This window comes from Coloeus monedula, assembly GCF_965178545.1.
Source record: "Coloeus monedula genome assembly, chromosome: 2".
Classification (NCBI taxonomy): domain Eukaryota; kingdom Metazoa; phylum Chordata; class Aves; order Passeriformes; family Corvidae; genus Coloeus; species Coloeus monedula.
This window is the reverse complement of record NC_138782.1, coordinates 88,927,399-88,950,129: the sequence shown is the minus strand read 5'-3', so window position 1 is coordinate 88,950,129 and position 22,731 is coordinate 88,927,399. Positions and strand designations below refer to the sequence as shown.

The window sequence follows — 22,731 nt, the reverse complement described above, 5'->3', positions numbered from 1 at the left end:
CCCTCACTGCAGGAAGGACATTGAGGGGCTGGAGCATGTCCAGAGAAGGGCAACAAGGCTAGTGAAGGGTCTGGAGGACAAGTCCTGTGAGGAGCAGCTGAATTGGAGTTGCTCATCCTGGGGAAAAGGAGGGCGGGCGGGGGGGGGGGGTGGTGGGCTTTATCTTTCTCTACAACTGCCTCCTGACAGGAGTTGTGTAACCAGGTGGGCGTCGGCGTTTTCTCGCAGGCAACCAGTGACAGGATAAGAAGTCAAAGTGTGCCAGGGTCGGTTTAAGTTGCACATTAGGAAGAAGTTCTTCACAGAAAGGGTGATTGGGCATTGGAATGGGCTGCCTAGGGAGGTGGGGGAGTCACCCTGCTGGAGGTGCTTAACGAAAGACTGGACGTGGCACTCAGTTCACTCAGCAGTGGGACGTGCCACGTTCCCTTTGACAAGGCGGTGTTCGGCCATAGGGTGGACTCGATGATCCCAGAGGCCTTTTCCAACCCAATCGGTTCCGTGATTCCGTTATAAGATAGCGGGGGGGGGGGGGGGGGGCAGCCATAGAGCCTCCGCCCCCGTGCGGAGCCAGCCAATCACAGCTCAGAGAGCGGCCCGCCCCGGCCAATCAGCGCCCCCCGGGCTTGAGAGGCGCAAAGTCCCTCCGCGTGGGCGGCGGAGCTGGCTGGGGTCGCCATGTCCGACTGGGACGCTAGCAGCGACGAGGAGCTCGGCGCGCCGGACTGGCCGCGGGCCGCTGCTGCTGCCGGGCGGCTGTGCTGGTCTCCCAGCACCCCTTCTTGGGGCCGCGCCTCCGTGGAGGGCGTCGGGCGACGGGGAAAGAGCGCGGGGAGTCCTGGAGGGGAAGAGTGGGAGCCGCGAGGCGCTGAAGGCTCCGGCGGCCCGAGGCGGGCGGCGCGGCAGCGGGCGCCCCGAGCTGCGGCCGGCCAGGCTCAGTACTCTGGGGCGCCGCTCTGCTTCCACCTCGATAGCGCCCTGGTCGGGGCTCTCATAGGTAATGACGGGTGCACCCTCGGGCCGGGTGCTTGACCCGCTGAGGTAAGCGGGTGGGGAGGAGGGGAGGAGACGGCCGCCCCCAGTGTCCTGAGGGAGTGCATCCCTGCCTTCCGTCAGTCTGGCCGTAGAAGGGCCCCTTGCAGCTCCCGTGCACCTCTCTCCACCTGGGCATGGCAGCGTGCTTTAGCAGAGTTTCTCTCTCTAGGGAAACTTTTCCTCCCTAAAGTGAATGAGTTGACGTCTGTTTCTCAAGGCCAGCAGTGTGCAAGTGGTCCGAAGCCCCTCTCTAGTCACATGGAGTAAGGGTGACAGTCTCTTGATCTAGTTTTACTCCTCCATCGCTTCCGCTGAAGGGCATTCCTCTACACACAAGCCTTGCATTTGGTTAACTGACAAAAGAGTTGCCTACAGTCTCCAACGATTGGTGTCACAAGTTCTTTTATTTCTAGATATACGCACTCATGTGAAGATCTTGGGGTTCAGTCACAAATGAAACACTTAATGTGTGGGTTTGGGCAGTTTGTCCTGGATCTCTGTAATCCCTGCTGTGAATCTTTATAACAGGTCGGGGTGGAACTAAAATTAAAGAACTTGAGGATTCTTCGGGTTCCAGGATAAAGGTATCATGTGCTGTATGTTGTCAAGACATGGGCTCTGTTGGGAACGTACTTGGTTTTGTTTCTGTGTAAACCAGTTGGAGGAAGTTGAAGGGTGTTAAAATAGCTGTAATAATGCTACTGTTTTAGAATTTGTCAAAAGGAAGTGGAATTGAGGGTGCAGCTTGGATGTTATGTGAAAATAAGAAAAGGTTATTGATTTTTTTTTCCTTAAGTTTGCATTTATTTCCTTTTCTTTTAGAAAAAGCATTAAAGGGCCTTTTCATAGAACAAGTTAAATTTCGGAAAGAAAAAGGGTGAAAAATTGTTTTCAGTTTGTGTTCTTGCATAATGCTTGTCTTTGCAGTATGAAAGAAACTTCAGTGATGTTTTTGAACCTAGGTTATAAGAGGAACCTATGAAGCTGAAGTAAAGATTTTTGGCAGCATCGATGAGCAAAACAAAGCCAAGATGTTGATTGACAATGTTGTTACAAGTTCTGGACAAAACTACATTAGAGGTGGAACAGAGAAAGGTAAGAAATGTGGGTTTGGGGGAAAAAATATTATGGATTGCCTTTCCATATATTTGGTAGTTTGCTGGACTGTTTTTATATTGTTAGTATTTTACAGAGTGAATTAACTTTAACCTTGTTCTTGGGCAATGGCATCTCCTTAAAACAGAAATACCAAGGTATCCTCCTTTTTCAACTATGGACAGTTTCCCCCTCCCCCCAAACTGCCAGGCTTTTGTGAAAATCTGTTCCTATGTGTTTTCAACAGTTTTATGTATGCAGGATGTTATACCACCTTGGTTTCTTTCATCATCAGTCTGATTCTTCCAAAATACCAGTATTGGCTCTAGTGTAAGTTTAAATCTAGTATCTGTGGAGTATTACAGTTCAGTAAACTTTTCTAAAGATAGTCTGTAAAGTGCTGATCATAGCATGGACTATGCTGACTTCCTACTATTTTCATGGGAAGTTAATGTTTTAAGATTTGATATTGTACTTCATGCCTGGCTTTACTAGGCTTTTGTGTGGTAACTTTGTTACATGGATATAGAAATATTGTTTGTATGTTTGAATGCTGCTTTTGTTATTGGTAGGTCTTGTATGTGCCCCCAACAATTCTTTGCACAGGCAAATGCCATCCACAATTGTTGATCTGAGGCACTGATGAGGAAGAAGGGATCCAGGATTTATGTTCCAGCATTAGAATAAGGATTGGAGTAGTTGTGTGTTTCATTTTTAGAAGTGTCCCAGGGGGTGGATGAGTATGTTTCAAGAGACTAGAAATATATAACACTTCCTTAGTGTTTGTGACAGTGCTTTCCCTATGTTTCCTGCTTTTCCACTAATTTTCCACAGAGTTGTGTTGCTATTTATATCTTGAGTGTAAAACTTACTTAGGAAGTGTTAACCTCATGAAAAAAGAAGTATAGAATATAACTAGACTGAGACTTTATTGTGGTTTTGGATGCTTTAGAAGTAAGCTTTGCTCTTGTAGCTGTTGAAATGAAAGCTTTCTGTCTGCATATCATCTGCTGGTCTCACAAGTTTTTCAAAAACTTGCTGCACAACAAGGCTAATTTATAGCTGGAGGAGAAGCATTTCATAACCTACTTTCTTTAAGCAGCTAAAGATGTTGAAATGTTTCCCTTTTGTTGTCAAAACTGAATTTGTACAGGTTTTAGCAATGTTTCAGGGCAGAAAGGATTTTAGCAATGTTTCAGGGCAGAAAGGAAAGAATTTTCCACTTCTATGTTTCATATCTGCTCAAAATTTATGAGGCCTTGCAATAGAAAAAATGTGTTTGTTTTGAGGAGAGATTTCTCCCCATGGTCTGTTCCATCAAACAACAGCATTTTGTTACTAATTCTGCAGGAAAAACCTTGGACATTATCAAGCCTGAAAATAACCCAAAGAAATCAGTGATTAACTGGGCCTCTCTTCGAGAAAACAGGGCCAAATATGAAGCTATGAAATGGGCAGGTTAGTTTTACAATTTTGATTGTATTATACTTGTCTTTATGTGGTAAATCTGTTGGAATGCTTAAACATTTCTAATACCTGCTTTGAGATGACTGAATCTTTCAGAGCCCAAATTAGTGATGTATTTGCAGTGAGCTGACCTTGTTAGCATTTCTCAGCATGGTTCTGGAGGACACTGATTACTGTGCCAAGATGGTAATCTGTCTTCAACCTGCTACTCAAGTGGTATTTTGAATGTCACCCTTTGAAAATGGTGTCATTTTGTATGTGGCCACAGGAAGAAAAACAACTGAGAATTGTTAAATATAATACTATAAATGTTAGTAGAAATTACTTTAGAACTTGAAATATGGGGAAGAGTATTTTCCACGGATACCGAAGTATTTGTTTCAGCCCTCATCATTTTATGTGAGCAATGGTCTTCCATCACTTCCAGCTAGTTTCCTCACTCAAGGCACTGTCTGGGTTCTGGGCTTTGCATCTTAAGCTTTAGTAGACTTACACTGACTCTATTATTTCTTGCTGATTCAAGTTGAATTTTTCTGATTATTTAAGGCTTGCCTCCAATTGAGAAAAACTTCTACAAAGAATCATCCAGGACTGCATCTATGTCACAAGAAGAAGTGGAACTGTGGCGGTAAGATAATTTCTTTAGGGAATCATCTGCTTGGCAAAAATTACCGTTAAGGTATAAAGCCTGGAATGTGGGAGATGAAATACTGAGACAGAGGCATTAATGCTGGGGTCTTGTAGTAACTTAATCTTCTTAAGAACTCTTTTTTGGGAATGAAACAACTAGCAGATGAGATGCTATTAGTTGTCTGAAAAATTAACTTTAGGGGTTTTCTGCTTCTTTAAAAGTGTTTGATCTAGTTGAATTTCAGAACAGAAAACATTCAAGACAGTTCACTGACTTTTGGCTGTTTCTTTGCCTTTCATGAGACAGTATGTATATTTTCTAGGTCCTTCCAAATAGGATTGTTCACAAGTTGACTACCTCTTGGCTGCAGTTTTTTTCTGTGCATTTTTTTAGTCAAAACCATCTTCAAACCAAATTCCAACTTCTGTTACTGTTGTCTTCCTTTCTGTCTGTCTTGTCTTTACAAGCACATCCTGGTGAGTACCTGCTTCAGTTAACTGTACCCATTCATTTTTACCCGATGGCCTATGTGAATACTTTGCTGGGAAAACAGATCATCTGTTTTCAAGTGATGTTGTTCAGGCCTTGGTAATCGTTTCAGCTCCCTTCAGTAATTCTAATGAAATTAGTGAGCATTATTTGTTAGCTTTTTATTACTTTCTTTCTGCAAGATGTCTTTTTTTTCTTTGCATGCCAGAGAAACTTTGCCACAGTGACCAAAACATGGTATTGTTTCCAGCTGTTTTCACCTTTTTCCTTGAGGTATATGGATGTGTTATTGTTAGAGCTAGTGAAAATTACAGAACGTTGTTCTTGTAGGTTAAAAATATGTACTGAGGAGTAGCACTTGTGTGATAAAGGAATTTTTTTTTTTCTATTTCATCTAATTGGTTTGCTTTAAGGAAAAAAAAGGCAGCAATTGAAAGAAATAATTCTGTAAACATATGGGGAAGTTGAATTGCCCATTCTTTTCCTAGCTTCCACCCCACTTGAAGAAAAGCTTTTTACTGAAGGGAATCTTCAGAGGAGTACAGGACTGAAATCAATATGCTTATGCATATGTCATGGTTTAAAACCAGATGGAGATTAAGTTCTAAGCAGCCACTCCCCTTCCCTCGTCCCCTCTGGTGAGAGAGGGACAAAAGGCAGAGATTATGGGTTGAGATAAGAATTTACTGGAAAACAGCAGTGCAATAAGAAAAACAAACAGCAACAACACTAGTAACAACATTGTATAAAAGAAGGGGATTACATGCAACATGCTCATGGAAGTCTGACCGACATGACACCGCCACAGCTGGCACCACACGGCTCCCGAGACAAAGGAGAAAATGCTGGAGGAAACTGTCCATACCCATGTTTTTTTCCCCAAGCCTGCGATAACAAACGATGCCAAGCCCTCTGGTTGGACCATCCACACCACCTCACCGCTCCATTTACCATTTGCTCCCCCAGAAAAAGGCACAGAATGGCCATGGAGGGTCCACACATTGCCTTTTTCTTCCACAGGAAACCACACCTGCTTTCTCCTGGAAAGTGAAAAACCTTTCCACCCCCTAATGATGATTTGGGTGGTATAGAGTTAACAGCATAGGTATGTCCACATGGCTCCAAGCTCCTCTCGCTGCCACTGCAAGAAAATTAACTCCGCCCTTGGCCCAAACTAGGATATCAGTAGCTCTGAATTGGGGGAAGCGTTGGAACACCAGTTTTTAATGTCGTCTTTTATTTGTGTTGTGATTTGGGTTTTGCCTGCTTTTAGGGATTGGTTGCTCCAGGGCTGGTTTTGGAGCTTGTCTTACTGGTCATGTTCTTTTCCCAAAATTGTTCTGGTTTTATTCTCTAGAGTACCCAGGGAGCTTCTCTGAAAACAGTTGGGGAAGGTTTTTGTCAGAATATAGAATTCTGACTGATAAGTTTAAGCCATTCCTCTGAGTTCTGAGTTGTCTTTGGGTTTAAAAACTTGTCACACCTAGTTAATTTGTAATAGAGTATAATTGTAGCCTGATATGACAGGACTGCAGTTCATGTTAATAACCATGTATAACTTCAAATTAGTCTTTCTTAAGAAAGAATGGTAATAGATACATCTGGGAGACATGTTCCTATAATAAGGCTATCAAGAAAGTTAGAAGACTAATTCAGTCCCATTCAAGAGCCTGAACTTGTTTTTTCTTGTTCCAGGAGTTTAAAAAAGTTAAGAAACACAGTCTTTTGTGTTAGCTGTACTTTTTCAGCTAATGAGACTTTAAAACAATTGCACTACTTCAACTCTATACAGGAAAGAAAATAATGATATAACTTGTGATGACTTAAAAGAAGGTGAAAAGCGCAGTATTCCAAATCCTGTTTGTAAATTTGAAGATGTATTTAAGCATTATCCTGATATTATGGCTAATATAAGAAAAGTTGGTTTTCAGAAGCCTACGCCAATTCAGGTATGTCTTCAATTTTGATGACTCTTTAACTGAAGCTTAAGAGAAAAATGAAAAGTACATTTAAGTATTTGTTGTTTTATGTTAGTCCCAGGCTTGGCCGATCATACTCCAAGGAATTGATCTTATTGGTATAGCACAGACTGGTACTGGGAAGACATTAGCATACTTAATGCCTGGATTCATTCACTTGACTTCACAACCAATGTAAGGACTGCTCACGGGTCTGATTTGTTTAGCTGTGCATTATTCCCCCTGCACTTACTTCCTCCTGCACCCTGAGATGATTTTCTACGAATGAAGATAAAAATCATGTATTGGAAAAAAAATTATAAATCTGATGGAATAAATACCAGTTTTGTTACCATAGATTCCATTAGCAGCAGTGTACAGAGGAAGTTTAGAACAGTGTAAAAATGTTCAGTGTCAAGTGTGATGGACTTTGCCTGTCCTTTTATACCAACATTCTAAATATGCTTTGTTGCAGATCCAAAGATCAGCGTGGGGGGCCTGGAATGTTAGTCCTTGCTCCCACTCGAGAACTGGCACTTCAGGTAGAGGCAGAGTGTTCAAAGTATGCATACAAAGGAATTAAAAGGTAGTCTTTCTTCTCACTGGCTTGTTACGTAATATTTTTTTCTCCTACCAGTTGTGACTTAATTCACCTACTACAATAATTACATTTAAGAGAGGAGGGGATAGTAGTAAATGCAGAGTTTATATTTTCCCAATTTTCAGAATGTCTGTTTTGACTAATCTCATGGTCAAGATCTATTTCTTGGACACTTGGAATTACCTTTATTGTAGCTTTTCTGTTTCTTTCCCTTCTATGTTGACAGCTGAGAAGAATCACACAGAATATGCTGAGTTGAAAGGGACAAAGATCATCAAGTCCAGCTCTTGGCCCTGCATGGGATATCCCCAAGAGTCACACGATGTGCCTGAGAGCACTGTCCAAACACTTAACCCTGACAGGCTTTGTGCTGTGACCACTTCCCTGGGGAGCCTGTTCCAGTGCCCAGCCACCCTCTGGGTGAAGAACCTTTCTCTAATATCCAACCTAAACCTCTCCTGACACAACTTCAGGCCATTCCCTCAGGTCCTGTCTCTGGTCACCAGAGAGAAGAGATCAGTGCCTGTCCCTCCTCTTCCCCTCATGAGGAAGTTGTAACTGCAGTGAGGTCTCCCCTCAGTCTCCTCTTCTCCAGGCTGAACAGGCCAAGTGCCCTCAGCTGCTCCTCACACAGCTTCCCCTCAAGGCCCATCACCATCTTTGTTGCCCTCCTTTGGACACTCTCTAACAGTTTAATGTCTTTCTAACATTGTGGCACCCAAAACTGCCCCCAGCACTCGAGATGAGGCCGCCCCAGTGCAGAGCAGAGAGGGACAATCCCCTGCCTTGCCCGGCTGGTGATGCTGTGCCTGATGCACCCCAGGACAGGGTTGGCCCTCCTGGCTGCCAGGGCACTGCTGACTCATGTTCACCTTGCCATCGATCAGGACCCCCAGGTCCCTTTTCATGGCACTGCTTTCCAGCATCTCATTCCCCAGTCTGTACATCCAGGGTTGTCCCATCCCAGGTGCAGAATCCCGCACTTTCCCTTGTTTAACTTCATGTGGTTGGTGATTCCCCAGTCCTCTGATTTGTGGAGGTCTCCCTGCAGGGCCTCCCTACCTTTGAGGGAGCCAACAGCTCCTCCCAGTTTCATTTGTGAACTTGCTTAGTATCTCTTCCAGTCCTGCCTTCAAGTCATTTGTGAAGCTGTTCAAGAACACAGCTGAGGATGGAGTCCTGTGGGACCCTTTTAGTGACAGGTCACCAGTCCGATGTCACCCCATTCACTCTAACCCTTTGTGCCTGACCTGTCAGCCAATTGCCCACACATCACATGATGTGTTTATCAGCTGAATACTGGACATTTTGTCCAGATGGATACTGTGAGAGTATTGAAAGCTTTACTGAAATCCAAAAAGGTTGCATCAGCTGGCTTCCCTTGAGCATCTTGGTAGGTTACCTTGTCATAAAAGGAAGTCAGGCTTGACAAGCAGAACACCCTCATGGAGCTGTGCTGGCTGTGGCCACTGACTACATTATCTTGCAGGTGTTTGTCAATACCTTCCAGAATAATCCTCTCCATAAATTTATCAGGCACTGAAGTGAGACTAACAGGCTGGGGTCCTTGAAAATCAGAACAATGTTCACCAGCTTCCAGTCAGCTGGGACCTTTCTGGATTCCAAAGACTGCTCAAAAATCACTGAGGGAGGCTTCACGATGGCATCAGCCAGCTCTTTGAAGATTCTTGTACAAATCCCATCATGCCCCATTGATCTGTAGGAATCCAGCTGGAGCAGCAGATCCTGCATAATTTGTGGCTCAGCTAGGAGTGGATTATTCTCGCAGTCATGGTTCTCCAGCTCAGGGCACTGAAATCCCCTTGGTGCATCGTGTATACTGAAGGCAAGCATCAAAGAATGCATTAAACAGCTCTGCCGTGTCTTTGTCCCTGTTTGTGAGGTGACCATCCTCATCCTGTGATGACCCAATGTTATTTTTATGCTGCCTATTGATACCTTCTTCATAGAACATGCCTGGCTTTCTTTTCTGTGAGATTACACTGCTGAATAATGTTCAGGTTCTTGCCCACCAGAGTCTTCTCCGCAAGGCCATCTTCTAGATGGTTGACCCTGAGTCATGGGGTAATTCCATCCCTATCTTTGCTTCCGTTAAGCTTTATGGTATTTTCATCAGCCCATTTTTCTAGCCTTTTTGTGGTTCTTCTGGTAAAAGCCTAATTCTCTAGTGTATCAGCTGCTTGTGTGTTTCATCCACAAGCCTGGGAAGTGTAGATCTTCATTTAAGCAATTAAGCAGACATTAGTGTACTCTGAAACTTACTTGTAGGGATCTCTGTTAACTTTGTGTAGCATTCTGAGTAAGTGTTACAGTCACCCCAACAGCAAAACAACTGACTTTTGATGGTACTGTTTGGAAAATCATCTGTCCTTTCATACATTCATCTATTTTTTGTGTAAATATTTTCAGAACAACCCAAAACGTAGTTGAACTATCTTCCTTTCACAATTACTTTAACTGCAGTTTCAGCAGAAAACTATTGTTGAGCTGTTGAGGGAGTGTCATTCAGTGTTAATTTTTTATTGATTACTGGGATACTGTCAGTCATGCTGTATTCCTTTTTCTTGTTAATACCAAGTGGTACTTTTAAAACAACATGGTGGCATTTATTTGAAAAGGATTGACTTTAGCTGAAATTTAATACACTACTTCTGTAAAACATTTTATTTTACAGTATTTGCGTCTATGGTGGTGGGGACCGAAAAGGACAGATAGACATGGTTACCAAAGGTGTGGATATTGTTATTGCTACTCCTGGCAGACTGAATGATCTTCAAATGAACAACTTCATAAATTTGAAGAGCATAACATATTTGGCAAGTAACTGATATGCAATGAATAATGCACCATTTGGGAAATGGTTGACTCAGTTTGAATTTAGGCTGTAATGGAGTTTTCTATAAACTTCCAAAGTCTTAGTTACAATACAGCTTGACGTTGAAATGGGTGTTGGAGGGATGATTCATACTTACTATAATTGCACTGCAGATGTAAAATATTCCCTAGGAAAAATAAAATAGGCTTCTAGCACAGCAAGCATTTCAAAGATGCTAAATTGTTTTTTCAGTAACGTTTGGCATTCTAAAATTCACTTTGTCAGGATTCATTACTAATGGATGAAATGCCTTTCTGAAGTTGTCTTTTCTTTTTAAAGGTTACCAGTGACTCGGTTTCTTATTAGAACTTGTGCAGTAGCATTGTCACACACAGATACTTAAGTGTTGGGGGACTGACTTTCATCTGGTCTCACTGGGAAAATAGCCTTATAAATGTTATTTTTAATCCTTATGTCTTCATTTCATTCTTGCCTTTTGCTGTGCTGAACATGTAAGACTGTTGCTATTTGTAAAACACCTCCGTATATTCAATTTATTTCTAACTTGTCTGAATTGTTGCCTAGTTTGACAATTTGGCCGTGCTCTCTGTCCACCCCCACTACCCTGTGAGAGTTAAATTCTCTCCATGTTGTAACAAGTTAGCTCCAGTTCTAGGTAATAGTTGTGAGCTTACTGGCAAGGCCAGCGGTGGTATAGGGTCATTATAAATTTGACCATCTGGGTAAAAAGTTTATTATTGGGAGACAGAAGAATAGCCTTGTGTAGAACAGTAACATGTAATTGCTGAGCAGGATGAAAATAGGCCTGAAAACCTGCATTCTGAGAACTGTAGGAGCAGTTCTGCCAAGGTGAAGTATAGTCATACTACAGGCACGCACTGCTTCGTAAAGCAGTGGGTATTGAACCAAAAGCACATTTCAGTATGTGCAGCATATACTACAGTATGAAAATGCCAAAAAGAATTAACTATCAAGTTGAAAAATATGATGATGTAAAGCAGGAGGAAAGACGTTTGTTGTTGTACCACTAGCGGTTAAAAGCAGTTTTCAGAAGATTGCACCCAGTGCAAGTACCTTGTATTGTGATGGGGTTAAGGTCTCATGCCTCAGACTTTAAGGAAATGCTGCACTACCAAAGCCCCATGTCAAAAACTGGACATTGAAAATGCTATCTTTTTGTAATCTTTCTATATTTTCATCCTTGCAGTTTCTTGTGCTTTTTAGTATATGATGCTTTCTGTTTCCAGAGCTTTGTTGTCGGTTTTCAGCCAACAAATAATTTAATCTTGGAGCCTTGCTTTAGGGAAAAGAGAGCAGTATTAGATTTTAAATTTAACACCTTGGATGAAGAACACTCTTCACTGAAGAGCTTCATTTACAGTTTTCATTTAAAGATCTTGAGTCTTATGAAGGTTCCCAAAGTAAACTTGGAATTACTTGCTAATATGATACAATTGTTTCCCAAATGACTTCCAAGATCAGATATTGGGATACAGTTGTTAAAAAAACCCAACCAACCAGATGTGCCACCGCCTAGAAAAATTTTAAAAACCCACCACTACCAAACAAACAAAAAACCAAAACAAGAAACAAACAAACAAAAAAACCCTACTACAGCACCAAACCGTTCCATTATGTCTAAGTAGCCACAGGACCCAAGGTGAATTTGAGGTTGAAATTTCTCTTCTTGCCTGACAGAAGCATCAAGTTGATTGCAGTCTTGATTCAGATTTTTAAGAACCCATTTATTCAAGATAGGCTGCTGCTTTTCATTATTTCATAAGTAAGACTGGAAATTCTGTCATAAACAGCCTTTCGATGTTCAAAATACGTCATATGAAAATTGCTTTTTTTTCCCCTATGTTCAGTGTAAATCAGAATTCATTCATCAGCAGTCTGATGAAGTAATCTTATTTCTTCGGACTCCATGCTGATAAAGCAGAAGAAAGGAAATTGGAATTGGGCTTGAATAATTGGGAAGCACTTAGGAGAAAGTGTAATTAAAAATATATATATAAATCATGAAGGAGGATGTAGAAGGTAGATTGGAGTAATGCGGTTATTCTTCAGTACAAAAAAAAAAAGTGTAAAACTTAACAATAACTGATTTAAAACAAAGGAAAGAGGAAAGTAAATAATTTTGAAAGGAAGAACTGGCTTGTAAGATTTTCTTGCCAAGAAATAGAACTGAAATGAACAATATTAACAAATATCTATATATTTAAAGATAACAAGAAACCTAAGATCATGTCAGTTGAAAGACATTTAGATTATAAACCAGGATGTGGCTATGACACATTTGAAAAAATCAGTACTAATGTCTATCTGACAGCAGCTATCAAAAATAAGGAAAGTAAACTTCAACTACCCTGATCCATCTATTAGACATAGATGCTTTCTTTTCCCTTTGCATCAAAGTGCCAGTGTACTTAATAGCATAGAAAGCTTCTGCTGCTGAAAAAGGCATAGCAGCCAACTCTGTATTTAAAATTAATGATGTTTCAGCCTTGCTGTTCTATTAGAATTCGTGTAGTTAATGAAATCTCCATGAGCCCTCTAAAAATAAAGAATTAAATCAAGAAATAGATTTCTTGTCTTCTGTCGCTCAGTTGATAATTTGTTATTTCAGAGATTTACACAGATAATGTACTAAACCCCTTTAATATAATAAAATACCAGAGAATAATGGAGCATCAAAATTAGGACAGTAGAAAGGGATTATCATCAATGTCCTGTATTTCCACATAAGTGACTAGAAATTGTCAATATTTAAAAGCCCAATCCATGTAACTTTAATTTTCAAGTAGAGTTTATATAAATCAGAGGAGAAATGAGTCTTGGATGTCAGTCTTCTTTCTTTGTATGAGACTGAAAACATTCACAAGTGTGCTTGTATACTAGAAAACTTATCAGTTCCAAAGAGTTGTACTCCGACCTCCAGCTCACTTGTTCACTTCTGGCTTTTTTTTGCCAGATGAAGCAGAGCTTGTGCTCTGGGAGTTGTGCAGTGTCCTAGTGTGAGTCAGAATGTACGCTCTGGCTTTTTTCCTACTTCTAATGAGGAGATAAACTGACAAGTGATATTTTCATCCTGTATGAGATCTCTAATGAGGTAGAAATGAGATTTTCCCTTTAAATTACAAACAGTTTCTTAATGTGTGTTGAGCGGGTTGCTCCCCTCTGGGTTTGGTTGGTTGTAGGTTTTTTGGGGTTTTTTTAATTTGTGCTTAGTTTTAGACATCAACCTAATTATTGTTAAACAGTTGTTTTTTCTTTATTGACTTTAAATGCTCTTGAAGGCGCTGCGAATTTTCTTGTTCTGCCTATGAGTTTAATACTGAATGAAAAACTATCAAGGAAATTGGAGGTGAAATAGAAGTTGAACAGGTTTTGCAGTAAGTTACGGAGAAGATTCTGCAGTTAAAACAGTTACCATTAAAATATCTTGCTGTGTAATGTCCTGCTGAAATAAACCCTTATCTGAGGGACTAGGCAGAATAAATAGCCTTGTTTCTGAACAGGTTTTAGATGAGGCTGACAGAATGCTGGACATGGGGTTTGAACCTCAGATAATGAAGATCCTAATAGATGTGCGCCCTGACAGACAAACTGTTATGACAAGGTATCTAAACATGATAGTGCTCAGGACTTGAACATAAGGTTATTGAACAAGTTAATTTCAAAACAAATGTGTCAGTTATTAAAATTTTTACTAGTTTTCTTTCTAATTCTGTCTAGTCAGTCCTGATGAGCCATTTGACAATTTTTTTTTTCCATTTTGTACTGCCTTATCTGATGTTTTATATCAAATATAAAGACAATTGAGTTCTCCCAAAAAAAGTAAGGTATCCTGTGAGTGCTAGAATTTGCCATATCAATTTGAAATGCCAACTTATGCTTCTCCATCTGGGACCAAAAGCATTTCCTGACTTTGTGGTCAGTGTCTCTGCTAGTCTGTACCTGGATTAATTTTGAAATTATGCAGCTTTTGGGAACTTAACAGTTGAATATCCCAACAATAATTTTTGTTCCCACATTTTGCATTTAAGGTGTTGGTTTAGAGAGAAAACAGGCTAGATACTTGCTTATTAGGTGTTGTTGAAAACTAAAATTACCTTAGGCTCCAATAGAAAGGCTCCATAATTGTTGCCTGTACTTTTAACCAGTAAAATTACCTTTTAAGCTTGAGTGCTGTTTACTATGATGAAATTAACAAATTGGAGAAGATTTTGCACACTATTCTCATGTGTATTTCCCTCTTCACTTCCTGTTTAGTGCTACTTGGCCTGATGGCGTCCGTCGCCTAGCAAAATCCTACTTGAAAAATCCCATGATTGTGTATGTCGGCACTCTTGACTTAGCAGTAAGTTGTCCTGTTCTTTTTTGGCTTTTCACCTTTCCTTTTGCAGAACCTACACTTAAGCCAGGAAATTTTCGCTTGTAACTAATTGTATGTAAGTAAATGCACATACCCGTTGTAATCAATCTGAGCTTTCAAGAAACAGCTCCATACTATTTGTTTCAAAGTTTCCTTAAAAGTTCAGAAAAAAATTTAAAAAAGTATTAACGAAACACTTTTTTCAGTAAACAACATCTGGAAGTCTTAGCTCTTCAGTAGGAATCACAGCTGACAAGTATCAGTCATGTTGAATGTTCTGCTTCACAGTGCTGTTTTTGTGTGAGCCCTTGGTTTTTGCAGCCTTAATTTCAGTTCAGCAAGTTCTACTTCCTTACTTGGTTTTCCTTCTGAAGGTCTTCTTCTAATGCATACATACCCTTAACTGAAACTTGTGTTTCCCTAACTGCTTCTTTTCTCAAATGGGGGTGGGAGCTTTGTACTAAACTCTTGGAGGACGCTTGTCTAGAGCAGGAAATACTTGTTAGAGTAAGAACTGTCTTTAAAGTCCAAAACTTCTAACGTGGATGTAGTTGCATATTTGTCATTGTTGTGCAGCTATGTGTAGTTGGCTTCAGTACCACCAGAATTTATAGAAGCAGTAGTTCACCCAAGATCTTTGGAAATTTTCCTTTTCAGTTCCACTTTTTTTAGTGATAGTAAATGAGGAAACCTAGTATCCACTACACTCTTAGGTAGAAAGAGAGGCAAAATGTGCTTTTTGTCTGTTCTGTTCAGAACTACACTTTTATCAAAGGACATTTCTTGTCAGAGGATTGGAATTTGAAAGACATCAACTTCTGTTGTAGCTCTCTTCTCTAGGGCATTCATCTCTTTTTACAGAAGCTTCTCTTAATTGAAGAGGTGACATCTGGGTGGGAGGGGGAAGGGCTCCCATGTGGAGAGAGAATCTTTGTGTACTTGAGTCTTCAACTCTCGCCACAAAGATCATGATTCCGTGCCATGAGAATGTCCTAGACGTTTTATTTCTACTTATGAGATATTACCGTAGACATTCTGTGGTAACTTCCACATGTAATGGAGTAAAGTTTTTAATGAACTGTTACTGGAATAGTTAGAAGTGATAATTTCAAATAGATTTACAGAATCTGCTTTAAAAGCCTGTGATTTCAAGTAAGAGTGCCATTGTTCTAACTTGCTGTGGATTAACATAAAATATTTGCAAATTAAAGAACTCCAATCTGGTTTTCACTAATGCTATATTTTATTTCACCCTCACTAATCTGTACCCTTTAAATCTCTGCAAATAAATGGCTTGGCAAACTGCTTAAAGGTAAATTTTGTTATTCTCCTGAAGCACCTAGGAAATAAGAAATCTCCATTGTTTGAGCTCCAAACTGATACATATTAAAATGGTTTTTTGTGGGATCATATGTTATTAGTTAACATGGCAATATGGGAATTAACAGAAAAAAATATCACTCTAATCTGTTTCTACCTAACATCCCTTTTTGCTGTTTGACAGGCAGTAAACACAGTACAGCAAAAAGTTATTGTTATCCCTGAGGAGGAAAAAGAGAGCTTTCATGCATAGCTTCATTAAGTCCATGAAGCCAAAAGATAAGGTCATCATTTTTTGTGGGAAAAAAGCTTACGTATGTAATCACTTCCCAGTATCACATCTGTTTGGTTTTTTTTTTTCCCTAACAGAAATATTGAATAGTTTCTTAGTTTACATAATAACTGTCAACTGTAATAGCTCTTGTCCACAATGTGCTGCTAGTAGTATTATTTTTATTATTTATTTCTTCCTTCAGACTGACTGGCAGTTTGTATCTTTTTTAATATCATTAATGGTGGTGGTAAGTCTCAATTTCATATGGTTCAAGTGAGGTGTTTGGATTCTTGGGGATACATGGATATGATGCACTGTTTACTTCCATATGCCTCTGATGCATGCAAGACCTGATTAATGTGGGGGGTGGTCATTGTATCGTACTTGAACTTTTTGAGTGAACAACACAAGAATAATCTAGTACTTCTCTAAAATATAAATAAAGGTAATTTCTATGGGGCTTAGACGTCCTTTCCTATTTTATAATAAATACCAGCTGAGCTCAGTAGTGTTTTGTCCTTAAGCACACATTTAGCTTTTGTTGTCACGTCACTGTCTTTTTGATCTAAATCTAGATACTGCACTACTTTCTTTCTTTTTTCCTTTTGTTTTAAGAGTCACTGCTTTATTTCACCCTAGAGCTGATGACTTAGCAAGTGACTTTGGTATCGAAGGAATTCCAGTACAGTCACTTCATGGTAACAGGGAACAGTGTGATCGAGAACAGGCTTTAGATGACTTCAAGAAAGGTGAGTTTGTACTGAAGTACTGGTTTGTTTAGGCCAGACTTTTAAAGTTTGTTGTGTTCAAAACTTGTCTATCTCTAAGTACCGTGTCTCTTGCGTACTATGGAAATAAAAATATGAAAGAGCCTGAATTACACGTTTACTTTATTAATTTGACAAACAGAAACACCCAGCAAACAAAGTGATTGCTCTATAATAAAATTTGGAATGTCTGGGAGTTTTATAATTTGAAGTAAGGTTTATATTACTTTTGACATTTCTGGAAAAGTTGGTGTTGTGTTAGTCTACAGAATGGTAAATTTAAATGTCAGATGATGGTGCTTTCAGTGAAACAGTTCTGCTCCAGATTATGCCAGTAGGGTTATATTTCAGGGTTATGTGGACACATGCTAATAAAAGACTAGTGCTGTGACAAGAGCATCAGCTGAGAATATAGTTGTTGAAGTTCTTGTTCTTTGGACAGACTCTTTATATCAACTAGGCAGGTTTCTTACTTTTCCTGCACTGTGCTGTTCTACTTGTGAAATGCAAATAACAGTAAAACGACATTTTGGGTGCTTACTTACCAGCCTGTATTTGAAGCTAACTCAGTGTGACATGCAACAAGCATAATTTTACTTTGTGTTAAGAATAGTAAATGCATTATAAGCTAGAAAACCAATGGAGTATGTTTTCTGCTTATTCCATAAACTCCCATTCTCTTCCTGTCGTACTTCTTGTAGGCAAAGTTCGAATATTGGTAGCTACTGACTTGGCATCCCGTGGCCTTGATGTGCATGATATTACTCATGTTTTTAACTTCGATTTCCCTCGCAACATTGAAGAATATGTTCATAGAGTAGGTCGTACGGGAAGAGCGGGGTAAGTGTTTACCAGAAAATAGTAGTGTATTATCAATGTTTTGTTGTGTTTTATGCACTGCATAGGAGTTTTTCTTGTCAAATTCTAGAGGCTACAGGTGATGTGAGGTGGGGGAGTGAAGACTTCAGTCTATCAAAGTATGTTTCTAAACGCACTGCTTTATGTCTTGAAATGAATTCACTGTTAAATTGAAGGCAAACAAGTTTTATGTTTTTCTGTTATTGAATGAAGGATGTTTAAAAGCTGGTTTAAATATGAGGAAGAATTAGAAAAAATGTCTGCATTGATATTATGGAATGTTACTTCCTTGTTTGTCTCTTCATGAGCTACTGAGTTATTTAGTTTTCTAGACAACACATTGAACAGAAGCCATCTGTAGGTTTAAAGTCTGCAGCCGATCATGGTGGTGTAGTTTAGTGGTGGGTTTTTGGATGCTGCTTTCCCAGGCTTGTACAAGTGTGATTTTTCTCATTTAATCATTATATGAATGTGTGTCTTTTCATACTTAAATATGTTGCCTTTATGCTAGATTTATTATCTTAAAGTCTAAATTAGTTCTGCATTTGCTCCATTTTAGATGAATTGCTGTATTCTGATTTTTATGAAAGGTAGCTCTCTGTCATGTGCACAGTTAATGCTCAAACCACTTTATTCTACCAGCTCAGTAATACTGCCTAGGTCAGTAGTAAAAGCCTAGTAAGAGTTATTTTGAAGATCAGCAGTTGTTTCCTTCCTTGTTTAGGCGCACTGGGGAGGCAGTAACACTTGTCACGAGCAATGATTGGAAGTTTGCGTCCGAACTGATTGACATTCTGGAAAGAGCAAACCAAGTAAGAACACATTACTGGGTAAGATTTATATTGGTTCTGGGTTAGCACCTGAAGCAGGTCATGAAGCTCTAAGCCTATTTAGACCCTTTCTGGTGAGTGTTTGTGGTATCTCAGGGAAAGACAATGGGTATTTCAGTCTGTCTTGTCCTAGATAGCCTTAGCTGTATTTTACCTTACAGATGAGTCCCAGTAAGGAACTGTGAACTTTAACCAAAGCCTTCCATGTTCAAAGAAAAAGTAACTAACATATACATTGAGGTGTGCAGAGGAATAATAGGGTCTATTTTATGTCATAGTATTTTATTCCATTTGTATTTCACTTCTGGATGCATTTACCAATGTTCTTGTTTAACAGTGTAAATATTAACAATACTTAGAAGAAGGTCAACTATCTTATTTGTTTATTGTATCTGACAGTTGTGACACCTGCATGTACTTCACTAAGCTTTCTTACTGATGTTTATAAATAGTATGTGAAATGGAACTGGAATGTGATCTCTTTCTTTAAAGAAACATATTTTTTCTTGATACCATATCTAAGAAAACAGAAAGAATTGTGTTGCTGTTTCTTGCTGTAACAAGAAACAATATTTTGCCTGATTTATAGTAAACCCCCAGTTCAAGTCCTGACTTGAGCTGAAATTTTGTTTGTTTGGGTTGGGGTATTTGGTTGGTTGGTTTTTTTAGATGGGAGTTTGAGTACATACTAAATGGATTTTATCTAGGACCTGTGGTTTTTACTCTGGACACTTAATCAGATTTTAAACCCTGGGTTAAAACTTCATAGTCTTTTGGTTTACAACTCTTCTTTGAAAGATACTACGTTGCTTTATTGCAAACCTACTAAGATGCTTTTGACGGATGAAAAGGAGGGAAAAAAAGTGTAGAAAGTAGTCACCTAATAATTTCTTAACGTTGCAAATTTGGGGGTTTTGGTTGGGGTGGGGTTTTTTGTTTTTATTCAGAAAATGCAAGAGATGAAACCAGTAATGATACTGTGAAGCTACTTTAGAGGTGCCTTGTGTTTTGTATTCTGAGTTAGTAATTACCATTCAAGCCTTGTTTTCAGCTGCAGACTGCAAAGTTCCCAAACTGGTTTTGGTTTTTTGTAATGTGTGATAGTTCAACTGGGAGCGTCTCTGAGTGCAGAGGGGAAAAGAGGAACTCTGAATCCTTTCTTTCAAGAGTTACTATTAGTCACAACATTATTCTCAAACTTAGTTATGTCTAATAGAAGGGAAGTATCCCTACAGACAAGTGTTGGGTTTTTTCCCATGACAATGGAAATACCATTATTTCATTCTTAAAGCATCATGTAAAAGTAAGAAGAGAACTGAAAACAGAAATATTTCGATTTCAAAACAAGTAAGCTGCATTTGTTAGCCAAATGTTCTCTGTGATTTTGAATCTACAGATTACATTAAAAGAAAAACAGGTACAACAAAAAGGTGTCTGTTTCATGTTGAAGAGATCTTTTATATATAAGAGCTTAAGATGCATGAACAGCTATATTAAGGAAACAGGTGGAAAAATAGTAATCTCTGTAATACCAAGAAAAGCATTCCATGTAAATCATGGCATCTCTATCCTTTTCTGTTTTCTCACTTGGACTACCCTACCTATCTTATATGTTTAGCAGATACCCAGATTGTTCGTGAAAAATCTCAACAAGCCACTAGATGATGGGTATTATCTTATTGAGATTTTTATGTTTCTATAGCCTCACTTCTTCCCACTCTTGCCTTGTGCTTGCTCAAAAACCACTCTTGCAAGAAATCGTTGCGATTTTAGTTTGGAGTAAGTTATGCTTCAAGCTCTAGGAGAGGATCTGATACTGTGGAAGAAAATCATTCCATGTTTCAACTGAAAAATAACTTTGTCTCATTACTTCTATTGCCACTGATAAGTCTGTAGTGACTTTCAGCTAGAGATACATAATTTTAAACTTTATTTTTAAATAATGTTTGAAACTTAGGCAGAATAGACTCTTACAGAGTTGTCATATTCTGCCAGGACAGTTGTTCACCAGTAAGAGCAATTCAACACATAAAACATACACTAGCAAGCTGTCCCTCATGCCAGCTCAAGAAAAAGTTGCTGATAGCAAATGGCAAGCATGGCTCAATCATAAAGCCAGACACAAGAAATGGGAACTAGAGGAATATGACTTCCTGCTCCACCAGTCCTGTTGTCTTGGCTGCATTCTCCACCTGTTCAAGCGTTGCCAAGCCCAGGCACTTTTAGGGAGACTTTAAGGTATTTACATTCGTTTGTACTCTGCTGTTTGCACTGTATTTGTGCCACTGGCAGGCACAAATCACACAGACTGAGCAATCATGTTAGTACCACGTTCACACACTGCCCTCCACGCTGATCAGGAGACTGATTCTGGACGGGGTGACTTCCACTGATGGCCACATGCCATTGGAGACTGTTGAAGTGGGCTGGCTTCAACAGATCAGTGATCCAAGACCTCGTGACAGTACAGTTGCCCACAGTGCTTTTTGCAGTAAACATTGCATTAATGTCAGCATTATGCCCGACCTGGTTTAAGTCTTGTTAGATACTGCCTTTGTTCCATGAGCAAAAGAATGGTATCTGGGGTTTTTCTTTTATCACTGTCACTCTGCCTAGTAAGTCTGTCTGTAATTCTTCACATCTAGCCTCAGTCCTTAAGAACTCTGAGGTGAGAATGTGTTGATACTATACACCTTCTTTTCCACATAATTACAAACATGCCAAAAACCCCTGTGGATCTTAGTAAGGTGCTCTTGTGACCTCCCAGTGGTGGGAGATCTGACCATTTTCTCCTGCCCTTCTTTTCTTGTCTTTTAGCTTTTTTCTAAGCACATGAGAACCATTCCTGTGACAACACTTTCTTTTAAGTCACAAAGTTTCTCTTCAGAGGCTCTTAAAATTTCCATAAGGAATTTAATACAAATCAACATTGAAATGTATGTATATAGTATGATATCACCTTTAAGTGGCACTGGATGTTTTAGCAGCTGTTCATTATAACTAAAAGATACATTTCTATTTGAACTATAATGTTGTAGTTAGCTGGTTATATGTTGCCATCAGATATGGTGATACAAACATAGGTATATTACTGAAAATCCAGACACACTATGATGATTATTTTTCAGTATATTTCAGTACAATCTTATGTAAAAAGATTGCTCTCTGCATTTCTACAGAAAAGAATTTGCAAAGTGACAGGAGCCAGATAAATAATGAAATCAAGTTTGAGAACACACAAATCAATAGCATTTACATAAAGCAGAGTCTAAAAGTTTAGATTTATTTAAAACTCACCATGTTTTTTTGCCTGCTTTCTTATTAGGTAGTTCCTGATAAGCTTGTTGCCATGGCAGAAAGATACAAACAATCACAAATGAGAAAAGAAATTGAAAAGGATATACAAAGACCTTGGAGAAAGCCCTCAAAATAAGTGTAATCCCTTGAAGTTACTGAAACAGAGAATGTGATTATAAGTAGTGTTACTATCTGTGAGCTTGAATGTCTAAGTTTTGTGATTGTTTTCCATACCTGTCCTATTTAAACAAACTTCTAAAAAGTGTCTTAGAAAAGAAAACTGGATTAACTTTATATAGAAATAAATCTGGTTTTGCACTTGGGACACGATTTTCGCATAAAAATTAGTTTCTTTTTTTTTTTTTTCTTGTGTGATGTATGAAACTTCTAAAGCCATTTTCTACTGGTTAAAAACAAACATTGTGGCTTTGTTGGTTGGTTTGAGTTTTTTTAGTTAAATGCAGTATTGATATTTAAGAATGTAAAAGATAACTTTTCCTTTTATATTCAGAGAACTGGATTATTCATTGAAAGCAAAGTTTGTCAATGTAGTTTCAAAATACTGTACCTTTGCCCTGATATGCCACTGGCATGCAGAAGTATTTCTTAGGATAACGAAAACTGCTTGGTTTGCCATTACTTACGTTTGCTGAAGCAAGTTTTCTTTATTCTTATTTAAAAACATAACATTGGAAGTCATTTTTGTTAAGACTTGTGTCTCAAGATTTTTTGAGAGAGGTCTGCCTTTTCTTCTAATGGAGGAGAGTATGACAAGAAGTATGTGTTTGTGGCTAACTGGGGAAGAAAACCAGCTTGTACTCTTGTTTTTGTGGATGTAATATTCTAGCTTAAGGGATAAAACCAGAATTTACTA

General features: G+C 39.1%; 1 protein-coding gene across 1 annotated transcript; it reads left to right on the top strand.

The window, feature by feature from the left end:
- Nucleotides 1-678: 678 nt before the first annotated feature.
- On the top strand, nt 679-21,993 carry DDX43 (DEAD-box helicase 43; the record flags this gene model as incomplete). Its single annotated transcript, XM_082299612.1, is given in 18 exon segments — nt 679-997; nt 1,564-1,619; nt 1,998-2,130; nt 3,481-3,588; nt 4,144-4,225; nt 6,510-6,666; nt 6,752-6,870; nt 7,151-7,261; nt 9,972-10,113; nt 13,655-13,755; nt 14,409-14,496; nt 16,016-16,063; nt 16,065-16,124; nt 16,126-16,145; nt 16,745-16,854; nt 17,574-17,712; nt 18,455-18,542; nt 21,886-21,993. Coding segments are annotated over 18 exon segments (1,989 nt in total).
- Nucleotides 21,994-22,731: the final 738 nt, after the last annotated feature.